Here is a 16,571-nt window from a genome sequence, read left to right as displayed (position 1 = left end):
TGATCGGATTACAGCTAGAGCCCAATCTTGGGCTCATCGTTTCCTCTCTTTGCTGGAAGGTTGCGAGTTAATCGAGTCGGGTCTTGCACTCCATCCAAACCTTCTGGTCGAGTGTTTTCACATTGCCGGTTTCGGTTCTCAATAGCATTGAAAAGATTTTAAGGCAATTTCTTTGGAAAGGATCCGCCCTCGGTAAGGGGGGGTCGAAGGTGTCGTGGGATGATATATGCCTACCAAAAAAAGAAGGGGGACTTGGTATTCGAAAATTGAGAGATTGCAACAAGGCGTCCATGATGAAGCACATTTGGATTATGTTCACAAATAAAGAATCCCTTTGGTGCCGTCGGATTCATTCCAACTTTTTAAAGAGGAACAACTTCTAGAAAGCTTCATCTCCTAAAATTTGCTCTTGGGCTTGGAAGAAAATTTTGCAATTAAGAAGTGACTCTCGGCTTTCCTTCCTTTGGAAGATTGGAAATGGACGCTCCACTTCGTTATGGTTTGATCATTGGCACTCAAAAGGCCTTCTTGATATTATTATGCCGATCCCGTTATTCAAAGGGTCCGGTCTACCCAAGCATGCAAAGTGGTGGCTGATCTCCTTTCGCCTATGGGCCTTTCATTTCATAGTATTATGGAGAGCTGGGGTCTCTTTATCCCAACGCTCTCCCAAGCTCCGGACCGGTTTTCTTGGCGTTGGCATCCGTCCGGATCTTTTTCGGTAGGATCTGCCTGGAACCACTTCAGGACCAAAAGAAGCGTAGTGCCCTGGGCTTCGCTTATTTGGAACAACGTCATCACTCCCAGGTTCCAATTCAATCTCTGGTTGATTGCTAGAAATCGTTTGCCTACCCAGAACTTCTCATTTCCTATGGTGGAATTGATTATGCCACCCGTGCCCGCAATGATGTTCCTGACTCTATAGATCACTTGTTTTTTGATTGCCAAATATCGGCTTCCATTGCTTATTTTTGGGCTTCTCGATGCAACCTTCCTTGGCGCCCAAGGCCGTGGAAGGAGAATCTCCAATGGGCTACCTCCTTCCTAAAGGGCAATGATTTCTTTCACAACTTAGCTCGATACTCTTTTGCTGCCATGTGCTACTTAATTTGGAAGAAGAGGAATGCTATCATATTCCGCGACGAAGCTGTGGTTCTTGCTACAATGAAAAATCACATTATCAAGATGGTCAAGGACAAAGCTCTCACCTTCTCTGATGTCCCGAATACCCCTAGAAATAGAAGGCTTGAGAGAAATTGGGGCTTCGACCCTTCCATCTTCGTTGATCGTGAGGAGAATGCGTAGATCCGGATGAAGACCAAGCTGTGCGATCTTTTCTCCTTCCCTCCTTGGGTGTCTGGCCCTCGGCCTTCTCCTTAGGCGGCTGAGGTTTTGTTTAGCGTTTTCTTCTCGCTTGTGACCTGTTGGTCTTTGCTTCTTGCTTGTGCTTGTCTCTTTTTCTTCTTTGTAATCTTTTTTGTTTCGACTCCCTAACACTCTCTGTGCGTAGCGCCCTGAGAGTGTATGCTTTGGAGCCGGTCCTGTATTCTTGTCCTAAGCTATAATACCTTTTACCTTTACCCAAAAAAAAAAAGATAGAAGTTAGGGGTTTTTTGTATCACGAAAAAAAGTTTGAGGTAAATGTGTCATAATTGACAAAATTTGGGGTTTTTCATGTAACAAAAAAAAAAATTGGATAAATTTGTCACTTTGGGCAAAATTTGGGGATTTTGGTGGTTTTTTCCCTTCAAATTACTGTAGTTACACAAGACAACATGAAACATCAAAGATGTTAAAAATTAAAATATCCATAGATAATAAGAAAAGGGTTAATGTCACCAAAACCTCCCAATTGGTACTCATGCCTCATTTACTCCAAACTAATATTTATGTTACAAAAAATCACAAACTAGTATGCACAGATATGACATGAATATGTGGTACGGACGATATAAGAGTTATTGTAACACAAAAATTAGTTTTATATGAATGTGGCACGATGTGTACTGATTCTAGAATTTTTGTGACAAAAAAATTAATTTGAAGTAAATGTGACATTAGTAAAACAATTTGAGGTTTTCAGTAGCATTAATCTCAAAAGAAAAAATGCCCACGAGAGGTCATACTTTCAATCGTTTACCAACTTCGTGTGGGCCCGTACTCGATTGAGCACGTGTCGTCGTGCAGCGAATTCAATCGTCTTCGCAAATTCGGGATTTTCCACGCGATCAAAATGATTTGGAGTGCGCATTAGAAAAGCCAAGCGCTCTGCCGACGAGTCGCTCACGCAAGTCGTCTTTTCCAAAAGAGTGACGAATCGTTTGATTGTTTCCACTTCTGGAAATGGCAGTCCATTGGTTCATGTACCTTTAGCTTTTTCCGGTGCTCGGCCTTATTCATCCTCATCTAGTCAAAAAAAGATTTCTTGTACTCTCACATTCTTCTGTTTGGCTTTGGACATTCGGGAGCCTTTGGACTTATGGTTCAACTCAAATGGTATTTGAGCGGATGAATCCCACCGGCACACGTCCTAGGTGGTCGATGATTCCAATGTCTTATTTTATCTCTGCGTAGCTAGGTTAATTATTCAAAAAAATCACAAACCAATTGTACGGCGGCTAATTCAGTTATAAACACTTTGACTCTTTCCTAATATAGTTCTTCCAGCTAATTTTGGTAAGAAATTGCTCATGTAAATGCCAATCATTTTACATGGCACAGCTAGGGCTGAAATTGACAGTTTTTTCAATTTTTTTTTTAATAATTTCTGAAAGCAATAATCGAGAGGTTCCCTTACTTCAACTTCGACAAAGCTTAAGTGAGCAAGAAATAGTTTAGCTGATTCTTAACTTCCCTTACATCTCAGGAATATTTTCCCACATTCTTTTTGGGTCTTCTATTGGAGGGAGGTTGGCAGCAATGTTGGGAGTTATAACGTTCTTGATCCAAGTGCGGACAAAATCATTGCATTCGTGCCAAAATCGTCACATTCAATTGTTGGTCGGGAAGAGCACGGTACTATCGATGAAGTCCTCTTTGTCTTTGGTTACGAGGGCTCTCCGGAAATCTCGAACCCAAGCGGTGTAATTGTTGGGTCTAGTGAGTTGCAAGGAGATGAGCCGAAGCTCCAATCCGTCGGCCGTTGAGGTATATAATGGATCGCTGGGCTCCATATGGTAAGCGGCAGCTGGAATTGCATATGAGTAGAGACCGAGTTGCGGTCCCAGGTAGGGATTTGCCCCTTGACCCGTCTAACATGTCGAGGGTAGCCAACTCGACCCGTCGGGGTGAGATTCGGAATTTGCTTCCTCTCCGAGTGAGCCGCGTTGTCCGCTGGTCCATTGAACTGGAATCCACTATATTCGTAGCCACTAAATTGGAGCTAAAGACCCAGTGTGTTGCACTGAAACGGGTGTTCTAACTTGATTCGGAGACGAGCATTGGACATCTTGTTGAATTTGGATCTGATCAACTTGATCCAAAGATCTATTCAAAAAAACAAAAAATTGATCCAGAGATTTGTTGTTGGATAATTCCTCCATCATAAGCAAGTAAGAATGAATTCCCTTTTGGTGTGTCGACTTGTTTTGCAGGATGAAAATGCAACAACAAAAAATTGAAGGACTACCGAGGGCTATTCTGATGGATTTTTGTGGAAGTTAGATCAGAAGCAATGTTGCTCTAATACCATGAAAGGAAATGAAGACGATATGTATTTGGAGGAAAATATGATTTTCATTGTATATTCTCTATGCAAGTATGCTTATATTTATTATAGTACAAAAGAGAATTAAGGAAAGAATAAATATGATTATATTTTCTTATTCCATTTTCGAATATTCATGACCAAACCAATTAGAATCAGAATCAATAATAAAATCAATTCCTTCTCAAACATTTCTTCTTCATCTTCACAGAAAGAGAAAAAGCTGATTTCCGTTTTAAGACGGGTGTTTGACGACAAATATAAGAGACAAAGAATAAAATGAAAAGAAAAACGGAAGCCCGTTGACTAAGAAAAGATGGAGGTTTTTGGGGCCGGCAGGGCTTTCGACGTGGGCGGGGCTGCGTGCAGTGGCCGGGCAGCCCGACATGAGGTGGCCGTGCATGTTTTCCAAGAAGGTTTCCGACATAGTGAAAGGATTAGTTTGTTTCGTGAAAAATCCAATAATTTGAAAATTACATTTTCTAAATGGAATAGTTTGCTTAGCTTAAAATGATTAGTCGAATTTTTATTATTTTTATTTATTTATTTATTATTATTATTCGCAGCAACGTCTAATTATCTTCGCCGAACATGACGTTCCCTTCCGTCTATTTATGTAAGAGTTTCTGTTGTCGATGGCAACTGGGTGGGCCCAGAAGGGAGCGGCCTGGGCCGGCAATCCGGATGGGGGCAATTCCGTCATTTCGGGCGTTGCCCAACGGAAATAATTTTCGCTTTCCTCGTTTATTTGATATTTGAAAAGAGAAACAGTGACGTCAGTTCCTTCCTCTTCACAGTACCCACTCTTCTTTTGCTACGGTTACCCTGCAAAGATATTGCCATTCTCTCTCTCCTCTTTATCTTCAAATTCTCCATCTTTTCTCCGTTTCGAAGGACAAAGATTTATCCTTTCTTCGTTCGTTCGTTCGATCTTGAGAAAAGAGGGGATGTTCGAGGCGCAGGGGTTCGTGGATTTGGGGGGCGAGGGCCACCACCCGGGCCTGGCGGTGGGAGGAGATCCGAAGCATCTCTGGCTTTCCGGGGACGCCAACTCCGCCGCCTCGTCCCCGACCCGCCTCCCGGGCGGCGGCGGCGGCGGCGGCGGCGCCAGCAATGTCGACCGCGTCCTCTTCAACGACCTCGTCGAAATCGTCCCTCTCGTCCAGTCCCTCATCGTACTCTCTCTCTCTTTCTCCCCCTTTCTTGAACTTCTTGCAACTTTGTTCGTTTTCGATCTTGAATTTGGTGGGTTTCTTGGGAGTTCTCTCTAGCCGGGAGGCTGTATCGCGTGTTTGGATTTTGGATTAAATAACGGTCGAGCGCGTGTCTCGAGCAATGCGCGGATTGCTCGTGTTGTTCGTTCTTGATTTGGGGCCAATTGAGCGCGATGTTGGTCCTGAATTTTTAACGTTCTTTCTCCGTCTTTGCTGTCTCTATGTTGCTTTTCTTGTTCTTTTTGGCTGAGATTTTCCGTTGTCCTAATTTATGTCAGGATCGGAAACCGAGCAGTTCTTTCACACGGCGGGGATCCATGGTATACACTAAGACGCCTTCCAGAGAATCGCTGTCCAGAAAAGTAAGAACATGACAAAGTTTTGATGTGCTTACCTCGTGGTGTTTTCCTGTCTTGGTCAATGTGCTTACCCCGCTGTGTTCAATCAACTTTAACCTTGAATTTGAATCCATGGTAGTCGTTTTGAAGTATATAGGGAAGGTCAATGTAACAAACATATATCTTGACTGCAAGAGTAGACTATGGAGTGTTGGCTTCTCTTTTACATGTGCTCTTGGTTGAGGCATCCAGCCTTTTAATGCGGGGGAATTTTTCTGTTATGGGTTTCTCTATAACAAACAAACAAGCTTTGCCTGAAAATCTACAGCAATTTAAAAGATTTCTGTTGCTGAATTGTGAAATGCTCATTCTTGCTGAACGCAGATGGAAGTCAACATCTAGTCTTGTTTACCTATTGACCTTGTATTCTTTGTTCTTTCTGCTAATGCCAAACTTCAATTTGTGCGTGTCATGATGCCCTTCAGTTTTGTACTTTCAAATACCTTGTTATGTCCTTGAAAACATGATGTCCAATGGTCACCATTGTATGTGATGAAGGTAAATGAACCAAAAGTCAGAAATGCGGCTCAGTCCATCCCTGCTAAGAAGAGAAGGGATACTGTTGATAAAGAACAAGGTAAGAATGGCAGTGGCAACAACCAAGATGCTGACAACTTCTCAATTTACTCCTCAAGAGGTTTGGAAGCAGAAAGAGAAGAGTTGGTGCTCTTAAGAGCACAAGTGGAAGATCTTCAAAGAAAATTATTGGAGAAAGAAGAACTTCTCAAGTTGGCAGAAGTTTCCAAGAACCAGATGAATTCTGTCCATGCACAAGTTGAAGAGTTGAAGCATGAGGCTTCACAAAAAGATTCTTTTATCAAGTCAATCCAGATACAGCTTTCTGATGCAAAGGTATTGAGCTAATTTTTTTAGTCTGATTAGGAACACAGCAAATGTTCCAAGCAGGATTATGGTCAGTATCTAATGACTTATATAAGTATCACAGAGTTGAAAACTCATTATGTCTGAAGCACTCCAAAAACCCGAGCCTGTGCTGGATCTGTCAAAATTGGGTATTAAACTGCTGTTTGAGCCATTTATAAAATCCTTCAATGGTTTGGGTGGGCAACAGCTGGTGGAGATCTCAAAACCATATTGAGATTGTTCAAAATAAAAGAAAAACTAAAAGGCTTTATTTTTTCTATGTTGATATATCGACATGAGTGTGCCAAAACACTTTTAACAGGCGACGCTTTTTTCTATGTTCAACTGGTTTCTTTATGAATGATCCATGGAACTTCCACTACCCTTGGGGGCAAGGACCTGACCATTGCTAACATTACTTACATTGTTAACTGATACTATTACTTATATGTCTTTTCAGATTAAACTTGCAGATAAGCAAGCTGCACTAGAAAAGACGCAATGGGAAGCAATGACATCTGACAAAAGAGTAGCAAAGCTCCAAGAGGAGCTTGATGCCATTCAGGGTGATGTTTCATTAATCATGTCACTTTTTGAGGGCTTGACAGAGAACGATGCAACTCTATATAGTGGAGATACTGATATCACACCATGCTGTGCAGATGATATTCCTTGGATGGTAAGATACCTTCCTCGACCAGATTGTTGTTTCTTGTTTTTTCTTTGTATATATGAATATATCTCTTAATTATTACAAGGTAACCATGGGAAACCCGTGTAATATACTGACTTTTGAGCAAATTAGCATCATTTTTATCCATCAAAATTGCCAAAGATATTATAATTGACAGGGTATTCTAATAGGATTGCTGATGAAAGTTGAACTTTGAACTTTAAAATTAACCTACTAGTTGTAAGAAGCAAGAGTGATTTTTGTCAGAGCCACTTTTGTTGTAATATCGGCAGTTAATCTAGCACATTATTAGGAAAATGTGCTTGGCACTGTCACGGCTGTTGGCTCCGAATTTTTATGGAGTAAGATTCTGCAAAAGTTAACCTTTTACAGATTTTCTTTTGTTGTGTTTTTTTTCTAGGCACTAAACACAGTGTTTTGTAATTTTTATCACTTAAAAGGTCTTGTGCAGGTGCACATTTAATGAGTTGCAACTATTTAATCTTGCTAGTTGCTTGTGTAAAACCTCCAGCTAAATCTATCTATTATTCATCCGATTTCGGAAAAAAAAAGGATGACTATGAAAACATAGTGTTGTTACTAATTGAGGAAACTAGAATATGAGTGATTGTTCAGAAATGGTACATATCGTTTGATCTGGTTACCAGTAAAACTGTCTCTTTCTAGTTTGTGTCCTAGGAGCTTGTTCCTGGGAATGCCACCATAACAGTTTACTAATGTGTCATCAAAAGTTTAACCTTTGAAGCTGTGACTGATAGTCACAGTTTCCATACTCAGCTCACTGTCTATAGAAACTGTCAAGAGAAATCTTTCTTTTATGAAGTTCTCTTTGATAGAGTACTGGTAAAAATTATGCATGAATGCTTAAACCACCATAGTCAAACTGTCTCCAAGAATGCAACTTCTATATAGGCATCACCTACTGTCTTCTGAGTTGCTTCGAGAACGTGAACCCTAGTGTCTGGAGCTGTAGAGTGGTGAGTTTGTTTCAACCCTTAAAACTTGAGTCTGAATTTCAAGTTTGATTCAACACACAGGAAGATTTGGATGCCACTAAGATGCAGAAAATGGAAGAAGCAAGAGAAGCTTACATCCTTGCTGTGGCCACTGCAAAGGAAAAGCAAGACGAAGAATCCTTGGCCCTTGCAGCCAAAGCAAGGTCGTATCTGCAGTCATTTGTTTTTAGAACTGACGATATCTGTGATGACGAATTCGAATGCGGATGGGAACATGCTTAACACTGAGATTTGGCTTTCTTTATTTTTTCTTCTTCGGGAAAGTATCTCCGGGGCTGTCTGTTTGTGTTGGCTGTATGCTTATTGATGCTATGTACATGTTGATCAATCCCTCATTGTAAAACTCCACTGGGTCTGATGTAATGTTATGTTACTCGTTTGTGTTATTGAGAGTTGAATTCCTGGAGCACAAGATTGCAAGCAAGATATGCGAGATAGTCACTGACAGACAAAAGAGTCGATTTCTATATGGAGGCACTGGTCTTTTTCCCTTGAACACGAGATTGTGAGCAAAATGTAACTTTCTTGCCCTGTACCTTATTTGTCTCGTGATCAAGGATATTTGAGATTTTTTGCTTATGTGAGTTTTTTCAATACTTCCATGTCAGGATTAGTTACTACTAGCTCCAGATACAGTTTTTTTTTAATTTTTTTAATTTTTATTTTGGGAATTAGTTGGAATTTGTTCTTATCTAGTAATATATCTTTGGTCCTTGCGACTTGGTGTGGCGATGGCTCGTCGAAAGGCATGTCTATAATGAATCGTGTAGGTGATTTTGGTTAATTGTTAGAAATTTTGGTCTTTAATGGATGGTTGATGGTTTTGAATTTCAGGATTTGTCCTAAATATTCAATAACTTGATCTATACCAGCGAGGTTCCTGACCGTATATGCTAGGAAAATGCATAAGTTACTTGTGCATGACAATAAAGAGAAACCTTGCGTCAACTGAAACATCCAATCCTTTTCCTTTTTTATTTCTATTTGCCAGAAACCGAATGGCTAATGCTAAAAATATTCAGTGCTTCTACGTTGGCCATCTGTAAATCTTAGACACTGATCAGAAAGAATATGTGAAAGTTGATTGTCTCCCCCTTCTCCGTGAACAAGCATTCTAGGCAGATTATCAGACACAAATTCTGCGTTGGGCATCTGTAAAATCTTGGACACTGATCAGAAAGAATATGTCAAAGTTGATTGCCTCCCCGTTCTCCGTGAACAAGCATTCTAGGGAGATTATCAGACGCAAATTCTACGTTGGCCATCTTTAAGTCCTGGACACTGATCAGAAAGAATATGAGAAAGTTTATTGCCTCCCCCTTCTCCGTGAACAAGTATTCTAGGCAGATTATCAGACACAAATTCTAAGCACGACGGTCGAAATGCCGTCTATGATCACTCAAACCACTTTGAAATATGGGGAGGGCGATGGAAGATTTTTCAGGATTTACAGCACTTGAAACGAACACAACTTGCTGTTGACTTCCCCAATGAGAGGTCTTCTCCTCTTGGCATTTTCACTGGACTACCAATCCACTGCCCATGTAGCCTGCATCGTTGTCAAAACTAGTTACCAAATAAGCCAAACATACGTAATCCAGGCCGAGTTTAGAAAACAGGTTGACAAGCTTTCGACTTACTCGGGAAACGTAAAGGAGTCGGTGCTTCCATCATACTGGCCAGATTCTCTTGATTCTGTTGATGCTCGGGCGCAACCTCCGTATCCCTCCATTCGGAATTCCGTTCTCACGCTGCCAAAGTGGTCATCTTCTTCCCAGGACATTCTCTTTTCTTCGTCATCTTCTTCGTCATCCTGTGGCAGAGAGGTTAGAGAGAAGATACTGGTGACTCTTAACGAAAGGAACAGAGATTCATCGTCGCTTAATCAGCAAAATCAGGATATCTTTTCTTGCTCAAGACAGGATAAGTCATAAGGAGATCAACAAGCTCTACCTCATCGTAAGGAATGAAAACTCGTGAACCTACAGTTGATGTCTCTTCCTTACGTTCTTCGACCGATGCTTCTTGCTTACCTCTAGATTTGAGCTGTTCTTACAATGATAAACAAGCAAGGATTTCAAGTTCTCTTTGAATGATTCTTGCTTTCTGCCACAAAATATCAATAATCTATCACTAACCTCACTGTTTACAGATCTTAAGCTCCTGAGCTTGTGGCCATCCCGGCGATCGGATGTCCGTGAGCTGCCATCTTTAGCTTTATCCAACGACCCATCTTTTTTTATGGAGAACGCAATGAAATCTTTTTCTGCAAAACTAGTTCTATTCCTGGTCGGTGCCCTTTTTGAAGTCGGAAGGGTGCGGTTATTTATCAATCTCACTATGTCGCTCGTCCTGCTTCGGGAGAACCTCTTGTTGATCGCGTCGTCTGTATTGCGGTTGTTAGCGTCGATTCTCGCATTTCTGATTGCCAATGGATGTGTCGGAGGGGAATGGGTTTCTGTATGTTCTCCTCGAAATACAAGAATGAAAAGAGGATGTTAGAACAATATCTACACACCATCAAATTATGATCGACATAACTACACACTAAAAAATTAAGTTAGTCAAGTGATTAGGCGTTTGGTTTGATGTTACCTGAGTTCATCCCAAACGACCAGAAGCACGACACCCAGGGGCTCATGTGATGCCTTTAGGACTTAGTCACACAGTCCATGTCGTGCGTGCATGTTTCTCAATACGCCGCGTTCCGTCGTCAGCTCCGAAGTTCCACAGAGCGGAGACAGAGAAAGGAAAGAGATGGCATGCGTAGAAGAAACGAAGGTTTGAATCATGGGACAGGCCCGACAGGGCACGGCCATTTCGAATTTGAAAAGAGCAATTCATTGACCAGAGATTTATTAGGTAATATTCTCTCTAATGCTTGAAAACAACACGGTCGGTTACCATTCCCAGCATGGTAAGAAGAGGAGAGACGTGGAGAGTTTTTCTTGACCATTACGGACGATGTACTTGCCCTGATAATCGATATTTAGTAATTTTTTTTTTTTTTTATTTTTTTATTTCTTTGTTTATTTTGATGGTAACACATTTATGTTTAGTAGTTCAAAAACTACAAGAAATTAGACAATGGTCCATTTCATTTCCGACGACAAAACACGAGTATACCTTTTTAAATGTTCTTACAATAGGAGAGGCCGAAAGAATTTTCTAAGACCAGAAAAAATAAGTGATAGGTAACGTTTGAGTTTGACGACAAATATAATAGAGAGAGAATAAAAAAAATAGAAAAACGAAAGCCCGTTGACTAAGGAATCGCGGAGGTTTGGTTTGGAGGGCCGGCGGGGCTTTCGACGTGGACGGGGCGGCCTGACATGAGAAGGTCGCGGACGTTTTCAAAAGGCTTTCAGGCATGGTGAAAGGATGATTCTGTTTGTTTCATCAAAAATTAAATAATTTAAAAAATACATTTTCTCAGTAAAATTGTTCATGTGACTTAAAATCATTAGTTGATAGAATTTTTTTCGTTATTCACAGCAACGATTTGTATCTAAATATTTTTCACGAATGGTGAAATCTTTCTTTTCGTTTATTATGTACCAGCATCTGGGGTTGATAATAACTGGGTGGGCGGAGAAGGAACTGGCATCGAGCGGCAGCATTTCCGTCACATCGCGCATTGCCAACGGAAATAATTTCGCTTTCCTCAGTTTTTTTTTTTTTTTTTTTTTTGAGAAAAAGAAACAGTAACCTGAGTTCTTTCCTCTTCAGTCCCCACGCTGATTTTGCTACGGTCACCCCGCAAAAATTGCCACTCCCTCCCTCCCTCCCTCTTATTTTTTCCAGCAAAAATAACAGATGCGTGACACGCATTGCGTGTATATGAATGGTCTGCCCGAGGTGTATTCTAGTTAGAATCAGTAGAAATCGCCAGGTTTGCCGATCTTTATCTCTTCACTTTCTAAGAACTCAGTAACAGCCTTTCTCCGCCATGTCTTGAAACTCCTGCATTTGCCCATGACATTGACAGAGACTAATTTAGTGAAAACTATAAGAGCACAGGCGATCAGAAAAATCATCCCTTCCAGGAAAATACAATTGGTGAGAGTTAAGCTAGAAACGTAAGGTATTATCACAGCAGGTATAATGGATGTCAACACTGTGTGCATGCCAAAGCAAGAGCATGAATGTGCAAGTGTGTGTGCGTGGCAGCGTGAGGGAGAGAGAGAGAAGGCATCAGTCATAGAAGAAGAATATCAACTCTTTTAATTAAGAGACATTTACCGCACAATGTCCATATAATCTCTCAAATGCGTTGGGCTTATTCCATTTCCTGACTCAAGATCAAGATGAGCTACACTTCCCCTCCAGGGAAAGCCAATCTGGAGGTCTCAAATGCAATGTTGATTACTTTTCTCCACATTCCTGCTACACCCTTTGATTGTAGGCTAGAAGCATTCAGTATTGACTGTGGAAATAAAAATGAACCAATCTTTAATTAAGAGACATTTACCGCACAATGTCCATATGCCGAGGGACATAGTGCCCTCCACCAATTCCAAGAAGTACTTTAGGTCGATCGTCTTTCCTGCATATCAGATAATGCGGCAATGTTTAGAGGGCTGAAAAGGTGAAAAAGACTTCTTGAACTGAAAGCACAAAATCATAAATTTAGTGGCACATGACCGACAGCGATGCTTACCTGCTCCAGTCCTTCCCAAACCAACTACATACAGGAGGAAAAGCTCTTTCATCAACATTATTCGAAAGTATAAATTTGTAAATCTTTTTTTTTTCCCAAAACATATTTCCCTCTTTCTTACAGACGGCAGTAGAAGTGACTAATAGGCCCTCACAAGTAGATAAATTAAATGATCTTCTAGCTACAGGAGTTAATACTGTCCAGAGTAAAGACCAGTGCATGAGGTTTGAGTAACAAGACATGGGATATTTATAACCAACTCTGAAATTGGTGGGAACTAGGTGGAGCATGCTGAGAAACCTGACTTGAATAGAGTTGAGTATGAAGTGTTATGCCTCTACAAGTCCTCAAAAGAATGTGATTGGAGTCTATTACTCGGGATTTAAGATAACTACGTAGTAACAGAACAAAAAACACATATGATGACAGAGTTCTCAACACAAGTACTCACTAAAGCAATAGCTTGGGCCGCATCCTGCCTCTCCCAGTACTCCTCTGTACTACCTATTGAAGAAAGACAGCTATCTATGAATCACTAGGATGAAAAAAATCTCTGACCGAATGTGAAAAGACTAGGATTGAAATGCATGAAGTTAAACCTTCAGCAAAGCTTACAGGTCAAAAGGGCAAATCCTATCAACTATAAAATTACGCAACTAAAATTGTATCTATTACCAATCTCTATAAACATTGCTGGTGAACTAATTTCTGGTCCGTGATGAGTAGCCTCCAAAGTGACCTGCAGGTGGACGTGAAATTCATTTATCAACCAATAGTTTCATGATTTTAGCATAAAGCAGAATGTTATGCATGATTACCCCAATTCGTTAACCAACAACAAAACTGAGCTTAACAGCAACGACTACCTTTCAAATGTTATAACACCAGATTTGGAAGAAAAGATGATGATAAACCATAGTGCATTTGTACTGATTCCATATCCTTCATGCTTTTAAATCAGTTCGTGCATATAGATAGTGTAAAAAGGAAAAGCTTCCTGAGGCATGAATAGTCGTCATGACCGACACATAATTGATCAGCCCAGATACTCACAGAATCCAACAAACACCGACAGACCATGAGGAGTTTCTCTCCCTGTAAATGGCAGAATTGTTTGACTGATTGACCAACAAGAACAACGCGGAAAAGAAACACGAAGTAGGGTGGAAGAACCTCTATTTCTTACGAGGCCATTATTTCAGAGTAAAGAAAACCCCTTAAAGGTTAATTCTGCACATACTGCCATTTCTTCTTCTTCTTTTTCTAACCCCAGATCCCCAACAAGCAAGCGAAATTGCTTGTCGCCTGCCTTCCTAATTTCCATTGCCAAATATTGAGAGGAGAAAACTGATGATGATCTTGAATTATGTATACGTGACGAGAAGAACAAAATTGGCATTCAAGAAAGAATGATAAGAAGTTGGACAAGTGACAGAGTGCCTATGACATTATATCTAGCCGATGGGCACCAATCATCTCTGTTCAAATGCTCGGAAGCATTAAAGAAAGTAGCGCAAAGTGAATCTTTAGTACAATTCAATGCGTAAAAGCTACTGCAGAAAGTTACGAAATGGGAAACTGGAAACCTCAAACTCAGGAACTAGGCTGTGCGACTCGGCAATGTTGTTCAAGAGCCTCAGCCAAGGTCCAATCCGAGGATTTGGAGGGGCCGCCCACCCTGGCCTCCCACCAGCCAGCAAAACCTCATCTTCACGCAGATGCGGTGGACCTAAGGACATGCAATGCATTGCATAACAACAGCCTTTCAGTGTCCTATGTTCGTTAAACACGTAAAAAAGAATGAATGCAAATTTCCAACCATTGAAAAAATATCATACCAATCGGATGAATGGTGAGCGCCGGACGATTAGACGCAGCAACATGCCTGCTGAGGAAAATGGCTCCATCAACCGACTCGCCCGTCGCCCCCTCCCAACGCTTGTCCAGGTGATCCTCTCTCACGAGGTGGTTCTCGAGCTTTAACAGCCTCACCTCTTCATCTGCAAAACTCAGCATGCCCTGAAAAGAACAGGCTTCGGTGTTATGATTTGCTAAAGCATTGCCTTTAAATTGTGGCAAACGCAAACTGAGGACAACAAAGTTGAGTAATCAAAAACTCGTCCGGAGCACATAATCAGAAAAAAAAAAAATTATTTTTGAGCAGAAACTGTTCTTTGGAATAGAATGGTCATCGAAAGCATCCTATTCCATTCAAGAATCAGTATGTGCTAATTTGCTTGTAAGGGCTGGTACAACATTTCAGCTGAGAACGGTAGATGCAGAAGCTGCATCGCTAACGTGACGCTAGTCTACCTAATGGCTACAGAAGAATCGAACACAGAACTAATCCCACAATTCGAAGACGGATGCAGAGACGATAATTGGCGGACCTGCGCGGAAGGGCCCGGGCGCCAACCGGGCATGGCCAGAAGGGAAGACCCAGGCCGATAGAAGCCGGGTCCACGGTGGTCGCCGCCACCAGAGTCACCATCCTCCGGCGCCGGGCGGCCGTTGAGCGGCTCCAGATGCCTCCGGACGCGAGCTGCTGACGTGGACCGCCCCTGCAAAAATATAAGCCGCTCGTGACAAAATTCTAGGAAGCGGTCATAAAATCCGACGTAAACACGTGGTGGGTAATTCCTAAAAGACGACAAACAACCTGGTAAATTCCGAATCGCCGTGCCGATATCATTGGGAATATGTGGGTTGAAATTCGATGCGAAAACCATAGAATTTTGCAATTAAATAACACGAAATATATTTTTTATTCCATGGAAAGTTTTGACAACAAATAATTCACTAATTAATCGAAGAATTACTTACCGATCGTTGTCAAAGGCGTGCTTCCAAATTGAGGAGTTAACTTGTCTTGCACGGCCTCAGCGAAGAGCCACCCCATTTTATTTTATTTTTTCAGAAAAACGGATATTCATTACTAAATCGAAGATGCCAAATTACAAAAAAGTTCGAGATCCGAACATAAAATCAACCAAAGGGAACGAGGGATGTTTAACCCAATCCATCGGGAGAGAGCCGACTCGGTAGGCTATAGCAACCCAGTCGACCGCTTTGTTACACTCTCGTCTCAAAACGGATAAAAACTCCTTTTAACCGGCTCAGAAGATTACCCACTTTATTCTTGCGTTTCTTGTGCGGCTCTTATTCTAAAGAAGGAAGAGATGTCCCCTGTACTGACCCGTTGAAGTAAAATCCAAGCTTTCTGTCAAATAGGAAATCTAATTTGAATAGGGAAGTTTTACTAGGGTTTAGTTTCTCTTGACAGACTCATCCAGCATGAGATATGATTTAACGACTTTATCAACTTATGTTCGGATTTATTGGCATCTATTTGATTTATATTTGAATTTCATCGATTGTAATCAAAATTTAGTGCTGTTGATATTAAGTGGTTGCAACTTCAAACTTATAGGGCATTTAAGATTTTTTTCTAATTTTTTAATATATACTTGGTCTATATTAAAAATTAAAATCTTTTTTAATATTTTCTTGTGTTTTCCAGTTTCAAAACTAAAATTAAAGAGTTTGATTGTGCATTTGATCATCGGACAAAAAATTTAGGTTGTCGGGCCTAACTTAAAAAGAGTTGGAAAGTGATAATTTGCTACTTAAATTAAATTTGAAATTGATTATCATTCGACACTGTCGAATTTTGAGATTACGAAGTAAGGATTCGTAATGCCTTGTAATCAATTTAATCTAATAAAAAAAAAAAAACATACCTACGGTGTCTAATTATGTATCAATATAAATTTGGTCAATTAAAAAATTAACTCCTATAAAATATTGAGTTCTCCTCAAGCAAGTTCGCAATAAAAGGCATTACCATTCACTCGCTCAACAAAATAGAAGTTAAGGGTGCATTTGATAACGATTACTGTTCTCGGGAATAATTTTTAATCATAAATTTTTTTTTCTATTCTCAGAAACAATTTCTAAGAAAAAAAAATGCACTTAGTAATTGTTCAAAATTTCCATTCCTGAGATAGAAATGCATTTGG

The 16,571-nt window shown here is 40.6% G+C and overlaps 2 protein-coding genes across 2 annotated transcripts; one reads left to right on the top strand and one right to left on the bottom strand.

The window, feature by feature from the left end:
- Positions 1 to 4,517: 4,517 nt before the first annotated feature.
- On the top strand, positions 4,518 to 8,486 carry LOC104426040 (protein MICROTUBULE BINDING PROTEIN 2C). The gene is made up of 5 exons (XM_018865473.2): positions 4,518 to 4,881; positions 5,199 to 5,282; positions 5,817 to 6,170; positions 6,643 to 6,861; positions 7,914 to 8,486. Exons 1-5 carry the CDS (start codon positions 4,654 to 4,656, stop codon positions 8,112 to 8,114), a joined length of 1,086 nt encoding a protein of 361 aa, XP_018721018.2. The 5' UTR covers positions 4,518 to 4,653; the 3' UTR covers positions 8,115 to 8,486.
- Positions 8,487 to 12,759: 4,273 nt separating this feature from the next.
- Positions 12,760 to 15,067, bottom strand: LOC104431597 (D-aminoacyl-tRNA deacylase-like). Its single transcript, XM_018867506.2, has 5 exons — positions 14,943 to 15,067; positions 14,391 to 14,571; positions 14,139 to 14,281; positions 13,228 to 13,291; positions 12,760 to 13,056 (listed from the first exon to the last, which is right to left on the bottom strand). The coding sequence occupies exons 1-5, from the start codon at positions 14,973 to 14,975 to the stop codon at positions 12,944 to 12,946; spliced, it is 534 nt and encodes a 177-aa protein (XP_018723051.2). The 5' UTR covers positions 14,976 to 15,067; the 3' UTR covers positions 12,760 to 12,943.
- Between the last annotated feature and the right edge of the window lie 1,504 nt (positions 15,068 to 16,571).

The sequence above is a fragment of the Eucalyptus grandis genome, chromosome 11 (assembly GCF_016545825.1).
Source record: "Eucalyptus grandis isolate ANBG69807.140 chromosome 11, ASM1654582v1, whole genome shotgun sequence".
NCBI lineage: Eukaryota > Viridiplantae > Streptophyta > Magnoliopsida > Myrtales > Myrtaceae > Eucalyptus > Eucalyptus grandis.
Note: the sequence above shows the minus strand (reverse complement) of the source record. Positions and strands in the feature narration are given on the sequence as shown.

Coding starts and splice junctions, on each gene's coding strand:
- LOC104426040 (XM_018865473.2), top strand. CDS start 4,654: ATGTTCGAGGCGCAGGGGTTCGTGGATTTGGGGGGCGAGGGCCACCAC. Junction 4,882..5,198: donor CTCTCGTCCAGTCCCTCATC/GTACTCTCTCTC, acceptor AATTTATGTCAG/GATCGGAAACCGAGCAGTTC. Junction 6,862..7,913: donor CAGATGATATTCCTTGGATG/GTAAGATACCTT, acceptor TTCAACACACAG/GAAGATTTGGATGCCACTAA.
- LOC104431597 (XM_018867506.2), bottom strand. CDS start 14,975: ATGCCCGGTTGGCGCCCGGGCCCTTCCGCGCAG. Junction 14,572..14,942: donor GCCCGGGCCCTTCCGCGCAG/GTCCGCCAATTA, acceptor TGTTCTTTTCAG/GGCATGCTGAGTTTTGCAGA. Junction 13,057..13,227: donor AGCAATGTTTATAGAGATTG/GTAATAGATACA, acceptor TTTCTTCAATAG/GTAGTACAGAGGAGTACTGG.